Consider the following 18617-nt stretch of genomic DNA (forward strand, 5'->3'; position numbering starts at 1 on the left):
CTCGCCACGAGCAGTGACCAATGAGAAGGCCCCGGGTCAGCGTCCCGCGAGAGCGGGGCGGGACCGCGGGCTTTTAAGCGGTCCTCGTGCCCCGCCCTCTACTCGTGGCCTGCGACGGCCATCTTTACTTTGGGCGGGGAGCGCCCTCCTGTGTGGCCGGTCTGGGCTATGTGGCCATGTTAAGTTCGGGCAAAGACTTCGCTTCTGGGCCGTGTTTCCGCCGCCCGCTTCCTACTGAGGGCAGTCGCTGAGCTCCGAGGGGTCAGGACGAGAGAGAGAGAGAGAGAGGGCTGGAGTTCAGCGCTCGCCGTGGGGATCGAGGTACTCGGGAAGTGGCGAGGCTGGGGCTCTTCCGAGCTGCCTGAGCGCGCGCGACGGCCTTGGAGTTCCTCAGCTGGGGGCTGGATATCTCAGCTGAGGCCCGGACCCTTCATCCGTCTCCCACCCTCCTCACCTGGCGGCCGACCTGTCACCTGTAAACTGAGCTCTGCTCTAGGGGGCCGGCTCCGTGTGTTTGGGGGTGCAGTAGTGGACGTTTCCGCAGGGGAACCTCAGGCAGTGGGCACACAGTGACTTAACGAATTTTAAATGGCTTGAGTGCGAAGTAATAAATATGCATTATCTGGATTTTAGAGAACACCTGTTCGTACAAGTAATACGGTTTCATCTGGTCTTTGGTTGAGAAGTAGGCCTCATTTGCACCAGATCATTTATGTTTCCAGCTTAAAGCCACAATTTGAACGAATGATTCCGACAATTTCCGTGGAAGCCTTGGAATCCCAATTGGCAGGGACAACAGGATCTTTGAAGGGTACTACCTAATCTGAGGTGCCCTCCTTCTCCAAGTCACATTTGCTAACAATATGGCCTTTTTGAACTTGGCTGCTGGAAGGCGATTAGCCGTCTGTCTGCCCAGCAGCTCCCCCCATTCCCGTGGTAGGTGGTTTTTTTGTACTGGTGAATATCTTAACGTTGTTTTTTGCTCCTGGTGGAGCATTCCGACTCAAAAGACGTTCCTTTGTCTCTGAAAATAGCTGCTGTTGGTCGTCACAGAAAGCATCCCTTCCTGGCTGTGAGGAAGTGCCCTGTCTGGGAGGGAGGAGGATCAGGTAAGGATAATCTCACCCTAAAGCTTGGATTTCCTTCAAAGGTATGAGGGACAGATGGTTAGGACAGCTAAGACAAACTCCCGCAGGCAGCTTCTACCACCCTGCTGCTGCCTCAATGGTGTGGGTCTCCCCCCCTTTTTTGAGACAGGGTCTCACATAGTTAAGGCTGACCTGGAACTCTGTATAACCAAGGACAACCTAGACCTTCTCATCCCCTTGCCTCTACCTCCTAGGTGCCTGGGATACACACATCTAACAACACACCAGGGTTTTATGTGGTTTGGGGGGATTGAACCAGGACTTTGTGCACTTACCAAGTTGCCCAGGTTGGCTTTGAACTCTGTTCCTCCTGTCTCAGCCTCCCAAGTGCTGGGGTTTACAGGTGTGCATCACCATGCCCCTGTCTGTTTTTGTGCTAGGTTGAGAACATAATGTACACATTGTTCCATAGCCTGACATTTTTCTCTTACTCAACAATCACACTTTCCCAGTCTAGTGCATTTTATTGTGTCTAACACAGGTGGCCATAGTCAGGCGGTGTCGGGATGTTGGCCAGGCTCAGCTGTAGCCTTGCAGCCAAACTTGAGACAAGGAAATGCAAGCCAGGCTTTATTTACCCTCCACTAAAGTCCTCATGATACGCCTTCAGGCAGAGTTAATGAATGCCTTTGGGACATTTTCTTGGTTGATGATGTGGGAGGGCCCAGCTCACTGTGGGCCGCGCCATCCCTGGACTGGTGGTCTGAGTGCTGTAAGAAAGCAGGCTGAGCAAGCCATGAGGAACAAGCCAGTACGCAGCACTCCTCCATGGCCTCTGTATCCGCTCCTGCCTCCAGGTCCCTGCCTTTGATTGCCTTGGCCGGTGGACTGTAAGCTGTCAGATGGAATAAGTCCTTTTCTTCCCGAGCTGCTCTTGGTCACGGTGTTTATCACGTCAATATAAACCCTAACTAAGACAATAGGAATTATGGGAATTCTTGTATTTCAAAGGGTTGGGGCTGGAGAGATGACTCTGGTTAAGAGTGCTGACTGTTCTTTCAGAGGGCCAGATTCAATTCCTAGCACCTACATAGCACCTCACAACTATCTGTAACTCCAGTTCCAGGGGATCAGATGCCTAGGCATGCATGTAGGCAAAACTCCCATACACATAAAAAGTAGTTTTCAGAAAATTTAAAAGGTGTGTTGGTCAGGATTCTCTAGATGAATAGGATTGATAGAATGAAATATATGTGTGTGTATATATATGTACATGTGTGTGTATATATTAGAATGGTTTACAGGCTGTCTGCCTAGTCCAACAATGGTTGTCTATCAGTGTGAGTTCCAAGAATCCAGCAGTTGCTCAGTCCACGAGGCTGGATGTTTCGGATGGTCTTGAGTACACACTGAAATCCTGAAGAAGTAGGCTCTATTACCAATGAAGGAATGGACTTGCCTTCGAGGGTGAGAAAGAGCAAGGAGGCGACAGGAACAAGCCTTCCATGTTCTTTATGTAGGCTGCCGGCAGCAGGCTGGCCCAGACTAAAAGTGGGGCTTCCTGCCTCAAAAGGCTTACTCAAAACTCCCTCACAGGGGTGCCCAGCTGCCTGGGCTTTAGTTAATTCCAGATGTAGTCAAGCTGACAAAGAATGGCCATCTCCCCCCACATCTTACCAGTGTGACCTCAAGGAGAGTTCTGAGATTTGGGAGCTGTGTTCTGTTTTCTCTGAATGTGTAGGGCAGCTGTGCTAATGTTGGGTATTCCTTGTCTTTGTTCCTGTGAAGGTACATGAAGTTTAAAGCACCACATGGCTGGCAAGAAATCACCAGGCAAGTTGGGCGGATTTTGGCACACACCTTTGATCCCAGCACTTGGGAGGCAGAGGCAGGCAGATCTCTGTGAGTTTGAGGGCAGCCTGGTCTACGGAGTGAGTTCCAAGACAGCCAAGGCTACACAGAGAAACCCTGTCTCGAAAAATCAAAAGAAAAAGAAAAAGAAGAAATCACCAGGCAGGCAGCCTCTGCTGTTTCTGGGGCTGTTGGTCACTGTAGCTGCCATCCACCTTATTGCCTGTCCCTATACCAAGGTAGAAGAGAGCTTCAACCTACAGGCTACACATGACCTGCTGTACCACCAGCTGGATATAGACAAGGTGAGGCTGCAGCTTGGGAGCTGAGAGCTTGCCATACTTCCCCAGCCTCTGTGCTGACCACCCTTTCCTTCTTGTAGTATGACCACCATGAGTTTCCTGGCGTTGTTCCCAGGACGTTCCTTGGGCCTCTGTTGATTGCAGTGTTCTCCAGTCCTGTGGTTTATGTGCTTTCGCTGTTGGAAATGTCCAAGTTTTATTCTCAGCTGACAGGTAAGGACATCACATGGGCAAGAACTGTGACAGTATCACGTGATCACAGGCGGGAGTGTTGGGGGGTGGAGTAGGGGCTGTTGGCAGGACTCACTGTAGCCTTGCCACCAAACTTGACAAGCAAGCAGGAGCTATACCTTGGACTTACCTTAGACTCCACTGAAGTCCTCATGCCATTCCTTTAGAAGCAGGGCTAGTGAAGAAGTTGGTGACAACTCCCACTGCCCCTGTTTCAGCTGTAGGGCCTCAATAGTAACTCAGAGAGCCTTAGCTGTTGCAGAGTTTGTGTACTCCCCAGGGAATGTGCTAGACAGCCCTCGAGGTCTGAGGTCATCACGCTGATCTTCATACAGAGCCCTGGGGCCCTCTCTGTGCCCACATGAGTACTGAATATTCTTACTAGTAGGACACAATACAGTATTTTAGCACAGATATATCAAATATCAAATAGTGATCATTCTAGAGCACTTAACTTATTTGTTCCTTCAGGTACTTGTTTTGGGGTATTAAGAACCCTGTGGCTCCTCTTTTTATTTATTTGTTTGTTTGTTTGAAGCTAGGGTCTCACCGTATAGCCCAGGATGCCCTAGAACTCACAGTCCTCCTGCCTCATCCATCCTCTGAGAGCTGGTTTGACAGATGTGTGCCACCACACCTGACTTCTCTGTTTTAAAGTGAGTCCTCCATTGGGACAGACATACTGCCTCTCTGGTGATCAGAGCTCACCCCGCTTTTATATGGGACCCATACTTCTTTTTCTTAATGTACATGAGTGTTTTGCTACACATAATGTATGTACTCCATGTATACGTCTCGTGCCCATGGTAGTCAGAAGAAGGGAGCGGATCCCCTGGCACTGGAGTTACAGATGACTGTGAGCCACTATGTGGGTAGTGGGAGCTGAACTCAGGTCCTCTGTAGCTGCTCTGTAAGTGCCTTTAACTGCTGGGCCATCCCTCCAGCACCCCCCATCTCATGTGGTTTGGTTTGGTTTGGTTTTTTTAAGACATGGTCTCACTATGTAGCTTTGGCTGTCCTGGAGTACACTATGTAGACCAGGCTGACTTTGAACTCAAAAAGACCTGCCTGCCTCTGCCTCCTGCATGCTCCTGCTGGGATTAAAGGCGTGGGACACCACACCAAGCCATCTCTCATACCCAACCACCCACCACTCACTCCTGAGCTGAGGACTGAACTCAGGGCCTTTGTGCTCCTTGGCAAGTGCTCTGTACTGGACTAAATCCCCAACCCCATACTTTTTTTTTAAATATTAGATTAAGAACATTCTGTCCACATCTTTCCATAACCTGATATCTTTTTAAGCCAACAATCACACTTTTCCAATTCAGAACATTTTACTGTCTAAATCTGGCCATAGTCAGATTTCAGTTTGTCTAGCCTATGTGAGAAGCTTTTTTTTTTTTAATGTATATTCATGTTTTTGCCTGTCTGTGTGAAGGTCCCCTGAAACTGGAGTTAGAGACAGCTGCCATGTGGGTGCTAGGAATCGAGCCCAGGTTCTCTAGAAGAACAGATACCGCCCCTAACCCCCGAGCCAACTCTCCAGCCCCCATGTAAATCTTAAAAGCTGAGTTCCTGATGAAAACTCAGCCTACTTCTCAGAAAAGCTGGTTAGGGTGGGGAACCCTGCCAGTGCCCAGGGCAGCTTGCAGGCTGCAATCCCCATGTAGGTGGGATCAAGAAGCCAAGCCTCAGACCCTGAAGGAAGTCTGTGGTGGTTTTGTTTTGGGGAGCTGGGTACACCGGTTGTCTATGCACAGTGACATTTTGTTCTCGGTTACTGTAAGCATGGGGTTTCTGATTATGCCAACTCTTGCAAGAGGCCCAAATGATTCCCTCAAGGGTTAGGATAGCCATCCTAGAATGGAGAGGACTCAGGAGTTTGGGAAGATGGGAAACCAGGAGGAGCCCTAGAATTCAGGTGACAGATTGAACAGGTGGGAACTTGAAGGAAGTAAAAGAGCTTTGCCTGGGCATTGTAAACAGGAATACCAGACAGGCTTCTTGGTAGCATCAGTATAGCAACTGGACCCAGACCCTTAGGGACACAGGTCCTGAGGTGAGACATCTATGCTTTAAATCTAGTATCCAGTAGTACGCAGGAAGATGGAAGCCCCGTGCTGGGTGCTTCCTTGGCTGTCAGCTTCTTGTGCCATCACTTTAGACTTTGGCACCCACTGGCCAGTGGCTAATAAGGCTTGTCTACTCTGAGGATATGTGGACTGGCCCTGTCCAGGGGTGCCTGCCTTACCTGTCTTCAAAAGAGTTCCCATTCATCTTCCTGCCTCTGCAGCTGGTGCTCCCACCATAGCGTGATCTGGATGCTTCACAGGGTTGAGTTTGAGTTGAGCCTTCATCAGCCCTGTCCTCCACTTCCCCCCAGTCTAGAGGTCTCTGGTTACCCTGCCCTTCCAACACTCTTCTCTAGCTGTGCCCGGCATCAGGCAAACACTCAGCCAAGCTTGTGGGGCTGAAAGGAAGGAAGAAGCTTTGATGGTGTAGATCTCAGTGCAAACACAGGCCCCAGGTCTCTCCTGGCCACTCCTGGTAGCAAATGTGTACTCCCAGGTAGTGCCCTGTATATTGTCAGTGACTAGCACTGCAAGTGACACTCCAAGAGCCCCTACTTCATCATCTGTGTCTGTTCTTGGGTCACTCAACATGATTTTGTTGCTCTTCTTATTTAGTCAGAGGAGTCCTTGGGCTTGGTGTGATTTTCGGACTCTGGACATTACAAAAAGAAGTGAGACGACAGTTTGGGACCACAGTGGCTGCCATGTTCTGCTGGATATCAGCCACACAGTTTCACCTCATGTTCTACTGTACAAGAACACTCCCCAATGTGTTGGCCCTGGCTGTGGGTATGTAGCTTCAGAATGTGCCTTCTGGCCCCTCACTTCAGCTGCCCATCGTACTGCCCCCACCCATCAGCTCCTCACAAACTGCTCAGGGTCTCTTGCTAAGGAAGCAGGATGCTCTATATTCATGACTGGTACTTTGTAGAAAACACTACCGTGGAGTACCTGTGTGTCAAGTAGGCTTCTGTGGAGTTTGTATATGTTTTGGGACGTAGTCCAGTCTGGCCTTAAATGCTAGATCCTCCTACCTTAAACTCTGCAGTACTCAGCAGTCACAGCTTCTAGAGTAATCTTTCTTCAAGATGTGTTTTTATTTTGTATATATGAGCATTCTGCTGTGTGTATTTAAGTGCCTACAGAACCAGGAAAGGGAGTCAGGTCCTCTGGAGCTGGATGTACAGACAGGTGTGAGCTCCCATGTGGGTGCTGGGAATGGAGCCTGGTCCTCTGCAAGAGCAGCCTGTCTTTTAATGGCGGAGCCATTGCTCCAGCCCCCACAGAGTGATTTGTGTGTTGTGTCTTTTATAATAAGAAAGTGAGCCAAGTGGAGGTGGCGCACGTCTTTAATCCCAGCACTCTGGAGACAGAGACAGGGGGTCTCTCTGAGTTTGAGGCCAGCCTGGTCTACAGAGCAAATCCCAGGCAGCTAAGATTGTTACACAAAGAACCCTTGTCTGAAAAAAGAAGAAAGTGAGTCCCCTTATTGTGTGTTTTGTGTTTTGCAGTCCTACCAGCCCTCACAGCCTGGTTGCAGCATAGGTGGGCCCTCTTTGTCTGGCTCTCGGCCTTTGCCATTATTGGCTTCAGAGCTGAGCTGTGCATGCTGCTGGGCCTTATGCTGCTGCTGACCTTGTACCAAAGAAGATTGTCTGTAGCCAGATTGTTCCAGCATGCCATCCCAGCAGGGATTCTCTGTCTAGGCAAGTCAGCATCTCGGGTTTGTCTGTGTGTATTTCAGTTCTGGCTTTTGGTATTTTGAGACAGAGTCCTATTGTCCTATGTCTTGGTTACCGTTCTGTTGCTGTGAAGAGACACCACGATCAAGACCGCTTATAAAAGAAAACATTTAATTGGGGGCTTGCTTACAGTTTCAGAGGGTTAGTCCATGATGGGAAGCATGGCAGCAGGCAGCCTTAGTGGTCTGCAGGCAGCAGCCATAAGCATAGAGATTGAAGCTGAGCCTGGGGGTGGGCTCGTTTGAAATCTCAAAGCCCAGCTCTAGTGACACACCTCCAATAAGGCCACATGTAGTCATATTAAACTTTCACCAACTAGGAAGCAAATATGCAAATTTATTAGCCCATGGGGGCCATTCTCTTTCAAACCACCACACTCACGGTGTAGTCCAGGCTAGCCTCAGATTCAAGCTCCTCCTGTATTAGCCTTCATAGTGCTAAAATTACAAGTGTGAGAGTTTGAAACTTTGTGTGTGTGTGTGTGTATGTGTGTGTGTGTGTGTGTTTGTGTGTGTGTGTGTGTGTGTGTGTGTGTGTGTGTGTGTGTGTGTGTGTGTGTGTGTGTGTGTGTGTGTGTGTGTGTGTGTGTGTGTGTGTGTAGCATCTAGAAGTCAGCCTCAGTGTCATTCCTCACTGAGTTAGCCACCTTGGTTTTCGGTTGTTTGTTTTTTTTTTTCCCTCTAGTTTGAGAAATATTTATTTCTATTTTATGTGTATGGGTACTTTTTTGTTTTTGTTTGTTTTGTTTTGTTTTTCAAGACAGGGTTTCCTGGAACTCGCTCTGTAGACCAGACTGGCCTTAAACTCACAGAGATCTGCCTGCTGCTGCCTCCTGAGTGCTGGGATTAAAGGCATGCACCACCAACGCCCAGTCTTTGTATGGGTACTTTACATGTATGTGAACTGCATGTGTTCCTGGTACCTATGGAAGCCATAGAGAGCGTTAGACCCTCAAGAACTGGAGTTATGGACAGTTGTTAGCCACCATGTGGGTGTGGTAAGACATCTCTCCAGCTTCATATCTAGCTACATATATATATGATGAGACAGGGTCTCTCTACATAGCCCTGGCTGTCCTGAATTCAGTCTGTAGACAGGGTTGGCCTTGAACTCATAGAGATGCACCTGCCTCTGCCTCCTGAGTCCTAGGATTAAAGGCATGCACCAGCACACCCGACCCATTCCTACCTTTTTGTGTGGAATCTGGGTTGGAACTCAGGCCTTCATGCTTTCGGGGGCAGCTCTTTATTAAGCTGTTGAGATTTTTTGTTTATTACACAACTCTTTTAGTGTGTGTGTATGTGTGTCTGCTTGTATGCATGTGTATGGTCATACATGAGCCTGTACATACCACAATGTGTATTTGGAGGTCAGAGCACAACTTGTGGGAATCATTCCTCTCCTTCCACCATGTAGGCCCCAGGGATTGAACTCAGATCATCAGGTTTGGCAGCAAGTTCCTTACCCACCGGCCCCTAAAAGGCTTTTTTAATCTTTATTTTATTTATGTATATACACATATATCCCTGCATGGCAGTGTGTGTGTGTGTGTGTGTGTGTGTGTGTGTGTGTGTGTGTGTGTGTGTGTGTGTGATTGTAGGCACCCATAGAATCCAGAAGACATCTGTGTTTCCTAGAACTGGAGTAAGAGGCAATTGTTAGCCTCTCTTTGTGAGTTCTGGGAACTGAACTTGGGTCCTCTAAAAGAACAGTATGCACTCTTAACTACTGAGTCATCTCTCCAGTCCCAATTTTTTTTTTTTAAAGATGGAAATAAGATTATCTGAATGTTGGTAGCAGGAGAACATCCCAGTTCTGTCTCTAGTGATGGCTTCTACCTGGAAGCCTACATCCACCTACTGCCTTCAAGTTGCTTGGCCAGGCAGGAGGAGGGCAGTGTGTCCTTGCTAGGGATAATGCTTAATGGGAAATGGTGTCACACACCACCAGCTCCTCTTGTGGTGGTTTCTGTGGCCATGCAACCACTTTGTGGGGGCAGTTAAGCATAGTACATATGTGGGTTGAGGCGTGAATTTTATAGTTGGCCATGTTCCTTACTGAGGACACTTTTGTTCTGTTATTAGGACTGACGGTTGCTGTGGACTCCTATTTCTGGAGATACCTTGTATGGCCAGAAGGAGAGGTGCTTTGGTACAACACTGTCCTGAACAAAAGTTCCAACTGGGGCGTATCCTTTCAGTATTAGAGTAGGTGCACAGGCTGGTCAGCTCCATGACCCTGGCCTCTAGCTCCTGTCTCCCACAGGCAACTGGTCGGCACAGGCAAGGGGGCTGTCTGAGGAGCTTCTGTTGTTCACACCCGGGACTCACTGGCCCCGAGTGGCACTGAGGCCTGTGCTGCCTTCTACCCATCCATTGTCCCTAAGCATCGCCTAGTCTTAGGGAGCATCGCCATGGTTCACAGAGTGATCCACTTTTAAAAACATTGTATCACCCAGTACTTCAGATGGACTCATGGTTAGAAAGGACAGCATAGCTATGACTTGACGGCTTGCTATCCTTGTCTGTTAATACTGTTAAGAATAAGGGTATTTTTTCTCATAGTTATCTAGCTGGGTATTCTGTGCCCAAGATCGTTCATCCCCATAACTCCTGAGCAGGTCTCTGCTGTGCCTTTTGGCATGACTGTCTTTGGGCCACTCAGCCTTGATGCTATTGCCATCCTAGTTCCATTGAGTGGACAGACACAGTCTCTGACAGTATCCATGCCTCCTTAACCTGACCTCAAGACCTCCCCGCTCCTGTGGTATTTCTATTCTGCCCTGCCCCGGGGCCTGGGCTGCAGCCTTCTCTTCTTACCCCTGGGTGCAGTGGACAGGAGGACCCATGCACTGGCCCTGCCAAGCCTGGGATTCGTGGCGTTGTACTCACTCCTCCCGCATAAGGAGTTGCGGTTCATCATCTATACCTTCCCTGCACTCAACATCATGGCTGCCAGAGGCTGTGCCTACATGTGAGGGTTTCATCCTCCAGATACTTGTCTAGTTTCTCACTTTTACTGTATTTTCATGGGATGCTGTGAGTTACCCAGCTGATAGATTTTTTGGTTTGATTTGGTTTTTTGTTTTCTGAGACAAGGTTTCTCTATAGAACAGTCCTGGCTGTCCTGAAACTCTCTGTAGACCAGACTAGCCTCAAACTCACAGAGATCTGCCTGCATCTGCCTCCCGAGTGCTGGGACTAAGGATGTGCACCACCTCTGACCGACTTTTTTTTTTAATGTGTGTAGCCTTAGATGGCCTGTAACTTGTGATGTCTTGGCCTTTCAAGCAGCTGGAGTTACAGACAATGCACCACTTTTTAGAAACCCTGTCATAGTTTATTCAGGTCCCTTATTTGGGATAAAGTGGGTGCAATTGTGCTGAGAAAAATATGTGTTTGAAGCTGGGCGGTGGTGGCGCATGCCTTTAATACCAGCACTCGGGAGGCAGAGGCAGACGGATCTCTGTGAGTTTGAGACCAGCCTGGTCTACAAGAGCTAGTTCCAGGACAGGCTCCAAGGCCACAGAGAAACCCTGCCTCAAACAAAACAAAACAAAACAAACAAACAAACAAAACTGTGTTTGAGGCCAATAGTTTAAAAAATTGGTTAGTAGACTGCTTCTTAAAGGGCCAGAGAGCAAATGTTCTCTCTATGGGCCACATGATCTCTGTGTCAGCTGCTAACTGCCATTGTTGTTTGAAGTCATCGTCAGATGACTGACAGTGAAAAACGAAGGCAGGCCCATGTCCCATCAACTAAGACAAGACAGAAGACAACCCAGAGTTTACTTGGGGGAGACCTAAGCTGCAGCTTAGAAACCAGGGTTCAAGATGAAGTGTGCTATGATCTTACAGACCCATTGGGTCTTAAAGGCAAAACCTCAGGGGAGGCGGGGATAGCATCCATTGCCTACAGCTATCTAGATGGAGCCGGTGTAATGGCTCACACCTAAAATCCCAGTACTTGGGAACACCAACCTGAGCCATCCCAAGGAGTTTCAGAGCATCCAGAGCTATAGTATGAGCCGCTCTCCAAAATGAAGATCAGGCTGGGATGAAGCTCAGTTTGTAGAGTACCTGCCCAGCATGCTCAATGCTCTTGTTTCTACCTCAGCACCACATAAATTAGGTGCAGTTGTGTAGGCCTGTAACTGTTCAGGAAGTCGAGGTTCAAGACAGGGCCTGGACTCCATGAGACCCTTTATAAATAAGTAAATAAATGTAAAAGACTCTAGATCAGTGCAGTAGCAGACTGACTGAGAAGACCAAAGATAAGGACCTCTTGGAGCTGGGTGTGATAGTAATCCCACCGTTTAGGAAGCCAAGGAAGGGAGATGGACTGTAAGAATGCTTGCTACCTAAGCGTGAGGATCTGCATTTGGGTCCCCAGCACCTATGTAAAAAGCAAGGTGTTGCCACATGTTAACCTGTGACACCAGCCACTGTGGTAGCCGTGATGGGGTACAGAGACAGGAGGATTGCTGTGACTCAGCACAATGGAAAAGCTGGCAGATTCCATGTGCAGTGGGAGGTGCGATCACAAAGGAGTAAGAGGAGAATGGTAGAGGACACCTGATTTTCTCCCCTGACTTCTGCCCGTGCACACCTCAGTGTGTGCATTCGCACACAGCGGTGCACAGATACCACACTCCTGCTCCCATAGAAACGCCAACCCCTCCCTCCAGCCAGAGCCAGTCTTGGGAAGGGAAGGGGAACGGAGGGTGACCAGTCTCTGGAACTGGTACAGGGTTGGGCTCTTTTGGCCTGGAGATTATAAGCATGCACCTTGTTGAAGTCTGCCTCCCGGTCCTCAGGCTGCCTTTTGAAGCCTTGATTTACTTTGTGCAGTTTGTTTATACACCACAGGAGCAAGTAGTGAGCTGGACTTCTGCCCTAAACAGTAACTGGGGAGCCTTTCAAAAAATCTAGTATAAAATTGAATTGGCATGCTGAATGGAAATTTGGAGTTGTATTTTCTTATTAACATGTGTGTGCATTATGGCCAGTGCACATGCTATGGCGTGATTGTGGAGGTCAGAGGACCAATTTGTGGAGCCAGTTCTCTTTATACCTTTATGTGGGTTTGCGGATTATCAAGCTTACATGACAAGTGCCTTTACCCACTGAGTTATCTCACCGTCCTTTTTGTTTGTTTTGAGACAGTCTTGCTATGTAACCCAGGCTGGCTTCAGATTTGCCATCATTATTCTTCAGCCTTCCCAGTGCTGGGACTCCAGGCCTGTGCCACTGTGCACAACCACAGAGTTCTTCAGAAGATATCTTAGTCACTTTGGTGACTTGAGTTGTTTAGGGCAAGTTTAACCTCAGCTCAGGAGTCCCAATAGTCTGTCTATCCCCATATGACAATAAAAGAGATGAATAAGCACATTAAAAAGAACAGACAAGGGAGCACTGACATGAGCCTTAGGTTTAAACAGAATTAGGTAGGGGCAAGAGGAGTACATAATTAAGTAGTCTTGGTCAGTGTTGGCTGGTTGATCGTTATCTCAGTTGTGATTTTGCAAGGTGGTGAGAAGACCATCCAGTTACCCTGAGATGAGTATTCCTGCTAGGGGGGTGAGCTCATCATGAGGTGCTCTGTCGGTGGGGTTTAGGGCAACTGGAGACTTAAGGTGCTTTCTGTGGGTTTGGAGCAGGATGTTGTCAAAGCTGACAGTAAGATAGCTTAGTTACTTTGTGCCTTCAACCTTGAAGGAACATGAAGTAGATTAGCTGTCATCAGCTTGTAGGCAAGACTCCTTGAGGATTTGACATAAGTTGGGAATTAAGCAGGTGAAGGACCCAGAGTCTTAAGACAATGGAGGCATGCAGATAGAGCCCAGAAACTCCAGGCTTTTGTCTGCTTTAAGTTACCATGTGGTTCCAGGCGAGGAATTGGTGCTTTTTTTTTTTTTTTTTTTGGTTTTTCGAGACAGGGTTTCTCTGTGGCTTTGGAGGCTGTCCTGGAACCAGCTCTTGTAGACCAGGCTGGCCTCGAACTCACAGAGATCCGCCTGCCTCTGCCTCCCAAGTGCTGGGATTAAGGTGTGCACCACCAACGCCCGGCTAGGAGGAATTGGTGCTTTTTATTAAGAGCAGTTTCAAAGCCTTTTATTTTATTCTTTGACTAATTACTCAGCTATAACCTTGATTAACTCCCCTGCCTGTGATGACTTGATGAAGTTGGAGTGGGCTGGTATTCTAGGACCACTCTTCCTAGATGTGATTGGATATGTTGGCGCTCTTGATACCATATGCTTTTCATTGGGTGTCTTTCTTTTTGCAGCCTGAATAACTATAAAAAGTCTTGGCTGTACAAGATGGGAACTCTGCTCGTGATAGGGCACATCATGGTAAATGTGGCATATACAGCCACATCCCTCTATGTGTCCCATTTCAACTACCCTGGTGGTGTTGCAATGCAGCGGCTACATGAGCTGGTGCCACCCCAGACAGGTTGGTACAGGGTACCCCCTGGGGACCAGGCTGGCCCTGAGTGAGGTACCATGTTGGCTTCTAACTGAGATTTGGTTTTCCTAGATGTCCTTCTGCACATTGATGTAGCTGCTGCCCAGACAGGTGTGTCACGGTTTCTACAAGTCAACGATGGCTGGAGGTTTGTTTCTGAAATATTTTAGCTACAGGTGGAGTTGCTTCCCACAGAGGCCACCTATAAAAAATCACTTCAGTGGCACCTAGGTGCTATGGAGGGGTGGTGTGAGACATAGGTAAAGATGAGTGCAGTAGAGACAGATGGCTTTTTTTCTCCCAGGTATGACAAGAAGGAAGATGTCCAGCCTGGAGCGGAGGGCATGCTGGACTACACACACATCCTCATGGAGGCAGCACCCGGGCACCTGGCCCTCTACAGGGACACACATCGCGTTCTGGCCAGTATTGAGGGCACTACAGGTGTGAGTGTGACTCTGACCAAACTGCCACCCTTTGATGTCAACCTGCAGACAAAACTGGTGCTTCTGGAGCGGCTTAGGCTGGCCTGAGAGGATGAGAGTTCACCAGGAGCATCAAGTGTGGTCACCCTTCTAACACAGTGAAAAGAGTTCAAGAAAACAAAGCAAGCAACCAAGGACTTCCAGCATGCCCCTGGTGTTGTCCTCTAGCAGGTGTGAGATAGCCACACCTAGGACACAGGGCTCAGAGAATATGGAGCACAGGACCAGGTGTGATAGTGGCCTGCTCAGACCTGTCTACCATGGTTAGGTCGCTCCCATTCAGACTGGGAGCCATTTATAACCAAGAGGGGACAGTGAGCCAGGCTAGAACACTCTGCCACCCGCACTCTGTAGTGACCCTCAGTGTGTATTTCCTGTCCCTGAACCACACTTGTTGCCCATGGCCTCAGGAGACATCAGTATAAACCCGGAGCTTCAGCACAGGGTACCCCCCCCATTATTGCAGCTGTTGAGTCTTAGGACATAAATATGTTTATAAAAGATCAGAAATAAAAATTATGTTTTCTAATATTGCCTTGTTAAGTGGTTATTTCTGGAGACAGCCTCTGCCCTGGTTTCACAGTAGGGGTCACTGGCTCTGTCACACTATACTGAACATTCATTCATGAAGTGTGACAGTGCCAGTCATATGGATAACAGATGACGTATGCACATCGTGCACCCAATATGCAGGCACACACGACACATGCTCATGTGTATGCACGTGCAGATTTTACACATAGACAGCCTGCATAGCGCATATCTGCACAGGATAGTATACAGCCACAAAGACTTGTGTCTGCCAGCTGGTGATGGCGCCTGCCAGTAATCCCAGCACTCAGGAGGCAGAGACAGTGGATCTCTGTGAGTTTGAGACCAGCCTGATCTATAAGAGCTAGTTCCAGGACGGGCTCCAAAGCTACACAGAGAAAACAAAAAGACTTGTGCCCGAGTGTGTGTGTGTGCATTGTGTGCAGATGTATGCAGGTGCACGTGTGTTGAGGCTAGAGGACAATCTTGGGTTTTGTTCTTCACCATTTTTCTGTTTTCTGGCAAGTGAGCCCCAGGGACCCACATGTTTTCCCTTCCCGAGAACTGGAATTACAAGCATGTACCACATGCTTGCCTGGGCTTTTTGTTTTTCCCAAGTAGTTCTGTGGGTTGAACTCTGGTCACCAAGTTTGCAAGACAAGCAGTTTACCGACTGAGCTATCCCCCAGTCGTTTGTAGGTCGTTGAGAGCAGGTGGTTTGAAGTATATAGCCTTTTGTCTGAGCTTACAGATGCAGACTTCTCTGTGCACAGCCATAGCACACAACACAGATCCTTCCTGGAGCAGTATTGTGTGGTGGTGAAACAGCAGGCTTCAGACTTCAGGTCACCTCCCTGACCCCAGCCAACATTCTGAACACCCTCTCAGCCATTTATTTTTCTGTTTCTTTTTTTTGGGGGGGGTTTCGAGACAGGGTTTCTCTGTGGCTTTGGAGGCTGTGTCCTGGAACTAGCTCTTGTAGACTAGGGTGGTCTCGAACTCACAGAGATCCTCTTGCCTCTGCCTCCCGAGTGCTGGGATTAAAGGCGTGCGCCACCAACGCCCGACTATTTTTCTGTTTCTTCTGTGTACTATGTGGATCACTACTTAACATCAATGGTCTGTAAATTATTTCTAATTCTGATGTTCATATGGTGTGAGATGTGCCCAATGGGTGCCCTGTCACATGGTGCTTACCTTGGGACCTGCCCCTTTGAATGTTTCTGGTGTATAGTACTCCAAAGCATGTATCCTCCTGGGTTGTGGAACTAGTCGTGTCTCAAATGCCCTGGATCCTTTTGGTGGAGAATGGTTTTAGGCTGAGATCTGGGGTTGGGTATCATTGTTGCTCTGGGTATCTGCTCTTAGGCCCTTCTAAGGACATATAGGCATGCCTGCATGTGCACACATGAACACGTCTGGACCATCATAGGCCATATCTATACTATCTGTTTGGTGGGACTGGGGATTGAACCCAGGGCCTCATACATGCTAGCCTAGCATGTACCACTGACCTATATCCTCAGCCCCAATACCCATACAGTTTATCCTATGTCATGGCGCTCTTGTCATCCTCCATATACAAATGTGCAAACCCCTTCCACAATGAAAATCGTGGCTCGCCAGGCATTAGTAGCACACACCTTTAATTCCAGCACTCAGGAGGCAGAGGCAGGTGGATCTCAGCAAGTTCGAGGCCAGCCTGGTCTTCAGAGAAAGTTCCAGGACAGGCTCCAAAGCAATACAGAGAAACCCTGTCTCCAAAAAAAGAAAGAAAGAAAAAGGAAAGAAGGAAGGAAGAAAATCGTGGCTCTTGGCAGTGATCATACATCTGGTACTTCGTTCAACAACAAAATACACATTAAGTAGTTCTGGAATTCCTATGCAGTTTGCTGTATAGAACAAACTTGCTAAAGGGAGGTCAAGATCTGTTTGCAAGTCACTCCCCTGCCCACCACCAGGTGTGCAAACACTGTTAATAAGTTTATTGGGTTGGCCCTTGTCCTGCCTCGATATGGTTGCTTTCCGCTAGAAATGCCAGTTTTATGAGCTTTTACTACCCCTCCCCCATCATTTTTAGTTTGTAAAGCACGACTATGCTTCTAGGGATCAAGCCACTACCAGAGGCAAGTGAAGGGAGGTTTCTTCCTCGCCTCTGTTTATACTCTAAAGGCAGTGGAATCCTCAGAGTAGAGTCTGAAAACAGGGCAGACTAATGTCTCATGCAACAGCCAAATTTACCCAGTGCAGCAGGCAGTTTATACCCCAAGAGTTAAGAAGAGTCACACAAGTAAAGTCTACCATCATGAGGATAAGTGCACTTGGAGAAAGCATGTTTTTTGTATAGAGGCATATAAACAAATAACAATAGCCATTGGTGATGAGTACTCAAAAGTCACTCCTATCTATGTTTGGGAGGTGCACAATAGCACGTTCCAAGAACAATTCCATGGTTTTGAAGGTCACAAGTTTCTTGTTGTCTTGGAGTTTTCTCACACTCAGAATTCCCCTTCTATGACTCCATTCTTAGACTGCATTCCAATACACTTCCTCACCTGTTTTTGATCTTTAGTGCCATTGCTTCTGTTTGTAAAGACAGGCAGAGATGCACATTTTATTTCTCTTTTTCTCTGTAGAAATCTTGCATCCATGCATGGAATTCTACTAGGAAGGCTTGCCATGGCCATGTAGCTTGTCCTCTGGGTCTTTTGTAATTAAGTGCATCAAAGGATAAATGTAGGTCCCTCAAGACGTGTGATTTTCCAGGCCCCTCCCCTGAGGACCGCCAACCCTCAGGTTCCACCCAGAGAACATACTAATTGCCCTAATGGGACCCAGCCTCTACCCTACAGAGTAAAAAGCTCAAGTTCAGGACTTGAGATCCCACCAATCTCCACCCTAAAAAGCACCCCCCCAAAAGAACTATATAATGCTGTCTTCTGCTCAGTTCTTAGCTGCTTCTTGCCTGAGCAGAGGCAGCCACCCTTCCTGGCTTTTCCTTCCCAATAAATCTCTTGCATGAGGTTTGCTGTGTGGTGTGACTTTGTGGTATTCCTTGGCTCCCAACTGCCAGGATACCTTTCCCTTCAGAGTTGCAACACTGACAGCCACTGCAAGTGTTACAGCTTTGAAGGGAAAGGTTTCCCCAACAGAAGTATTACAGCTCTACTCCAGGGAAAGGTTTCCTCAATGCAAGTGTAACAACTGCTCCACAGGGTCTGTTCCCCCTGCAAAAGTGTTACAGCTCTGCTCAGGTCAGGCAAAGTGTTAACAACTATGCTCCCCTAAGGGAAAGTTCCTCCAGCAAAACTGCTACCACTCTGCTCAGACAAAAGTGTTACACAACACAACAAACCTCACACAAGGGATTTATTGGAAGGAAAAAAAACGGGGTTGGGGGGTGGCTGCCCCTGCTCAAGGAAGAAGCAGCAGTGAACTGAGCTGAAGGCAGAGTTTATATAGCCTTTGGGGGCAGAGCTTTCCATGATGGCCTGGGTTTGGTGAGATTCTGTCGTTCGACTCTAGGGCAAGTTTGGGGATTTGTGGGATTCTGTGACCTGACTCTGGGGCAAGCTCATGGATTGATTGATGGGATCTCAAGTCCTTGGCTCTGGTCTTGGGATCAAGTCATGGTGTTCTTTCCCTAGCTCCTTACCCTACAGTGGGGAAGCCTTTCCTGTCAGAGCTCTAACACATTAGCCTTGTGGGACTTTTGTTTGAGGTAGACCCGAGAATGCTTGGCAGAGGGAGATCTTGTGCTGTGCCACCACTCACCTGACAGGGCCAGGCCTTTAGTGTGGCTGTCATTTGGTGTGCTTCCACCTGCAAAGCAGAATATGAAT

At 48.2% G+C, this 18617-nt stretch overlaps 1 protein-coding gene across 3 annotated transcripts; it reads left to right on the top strand.

Annotated features, from left to right (window-relative positions):
- The first annotated feature begins 142 nt into the window (after positions 1-142).
- Positions 143-14773, top strand: Alg12 (ALG12 alpha-1,6-mannosyltransferase). 3 transcript variants are annotated; one of them, XM_021225446.2, is made up of 12 exons: positions 143-321; positions 723-936; positions 1035-1109; positions 2877-3244; positions 3322-3454; positions 6163-6336; positions 7059-7253; positions 9374-9477; positions 10039-10262; positions 13578-13747; positions 13832-13907; positions 14064-14773. In XM_021225446.2, the coding sequence occupies exons 4-12, from the start codon at positions 2900-2902 to the stop codon at positions 14290-14292; spliced, it is 1650 nt and encodes a 549-aa protein (XP_021081105.1). In that variant the 5' UTR covers positions 143-321; positions 723-936; positions 1035-1109; positions 2877-2899; the 3' UTR covers positions 14293-14773. The 3 variants fall into 3 exon arrangements, with proteins under 3 accessions (XP_021081105.1, XP_012966804.2, XP_040609944.1); XM_013111350.3 differs by lacking the exon at positions 723-936; XM_040754010.1 differs by lacking the exons at positions 723-936; positions 7059-7253.
- The last annotated feature ends 3844 nt before the right edge of the window (positions 14774-18617 follow it).

This window comes from Mesocricetus auratus, unplaced genomic scaffold (assembly GCF_017639785.1).
Source record: "Mesocricetus auratus isolate SY011 unplaced genomic scaffold, BCM_Maur_2.0 Super-Scaffold_100010, whole genome shotgun sequence".
Taxonomy (NCBI): Eukaryota; Metazoa; Chordata; class Mammalia; order Rodentia; family Cricetidae; genus Mesocricetus; species Mesocricetus auratus.

Coding starts and splice junctions, on each gene's coding strand:
- Alg12 (XM_021225446.2), top strand. CDS start 2,900: ATGGCTGGCAAGAAATCACCAGGCAAGTTGGGCGGATTTTGGCACACA. Junction 6,337..7,058: donor TGTGTTGGCCCTGGCTGTGG/GTATGTAGCTTC, acceptor TGTGTTTTGCAG/TCCTACCAGCCCTCACAGCC. Junction 10,263..13,577: donor GCCAGAGGCTGTGCCTACAT/GTGAGGGTTTCA, acceptor TTCTTTTTGCAG/CCTGAATAACTATAAAAAGT.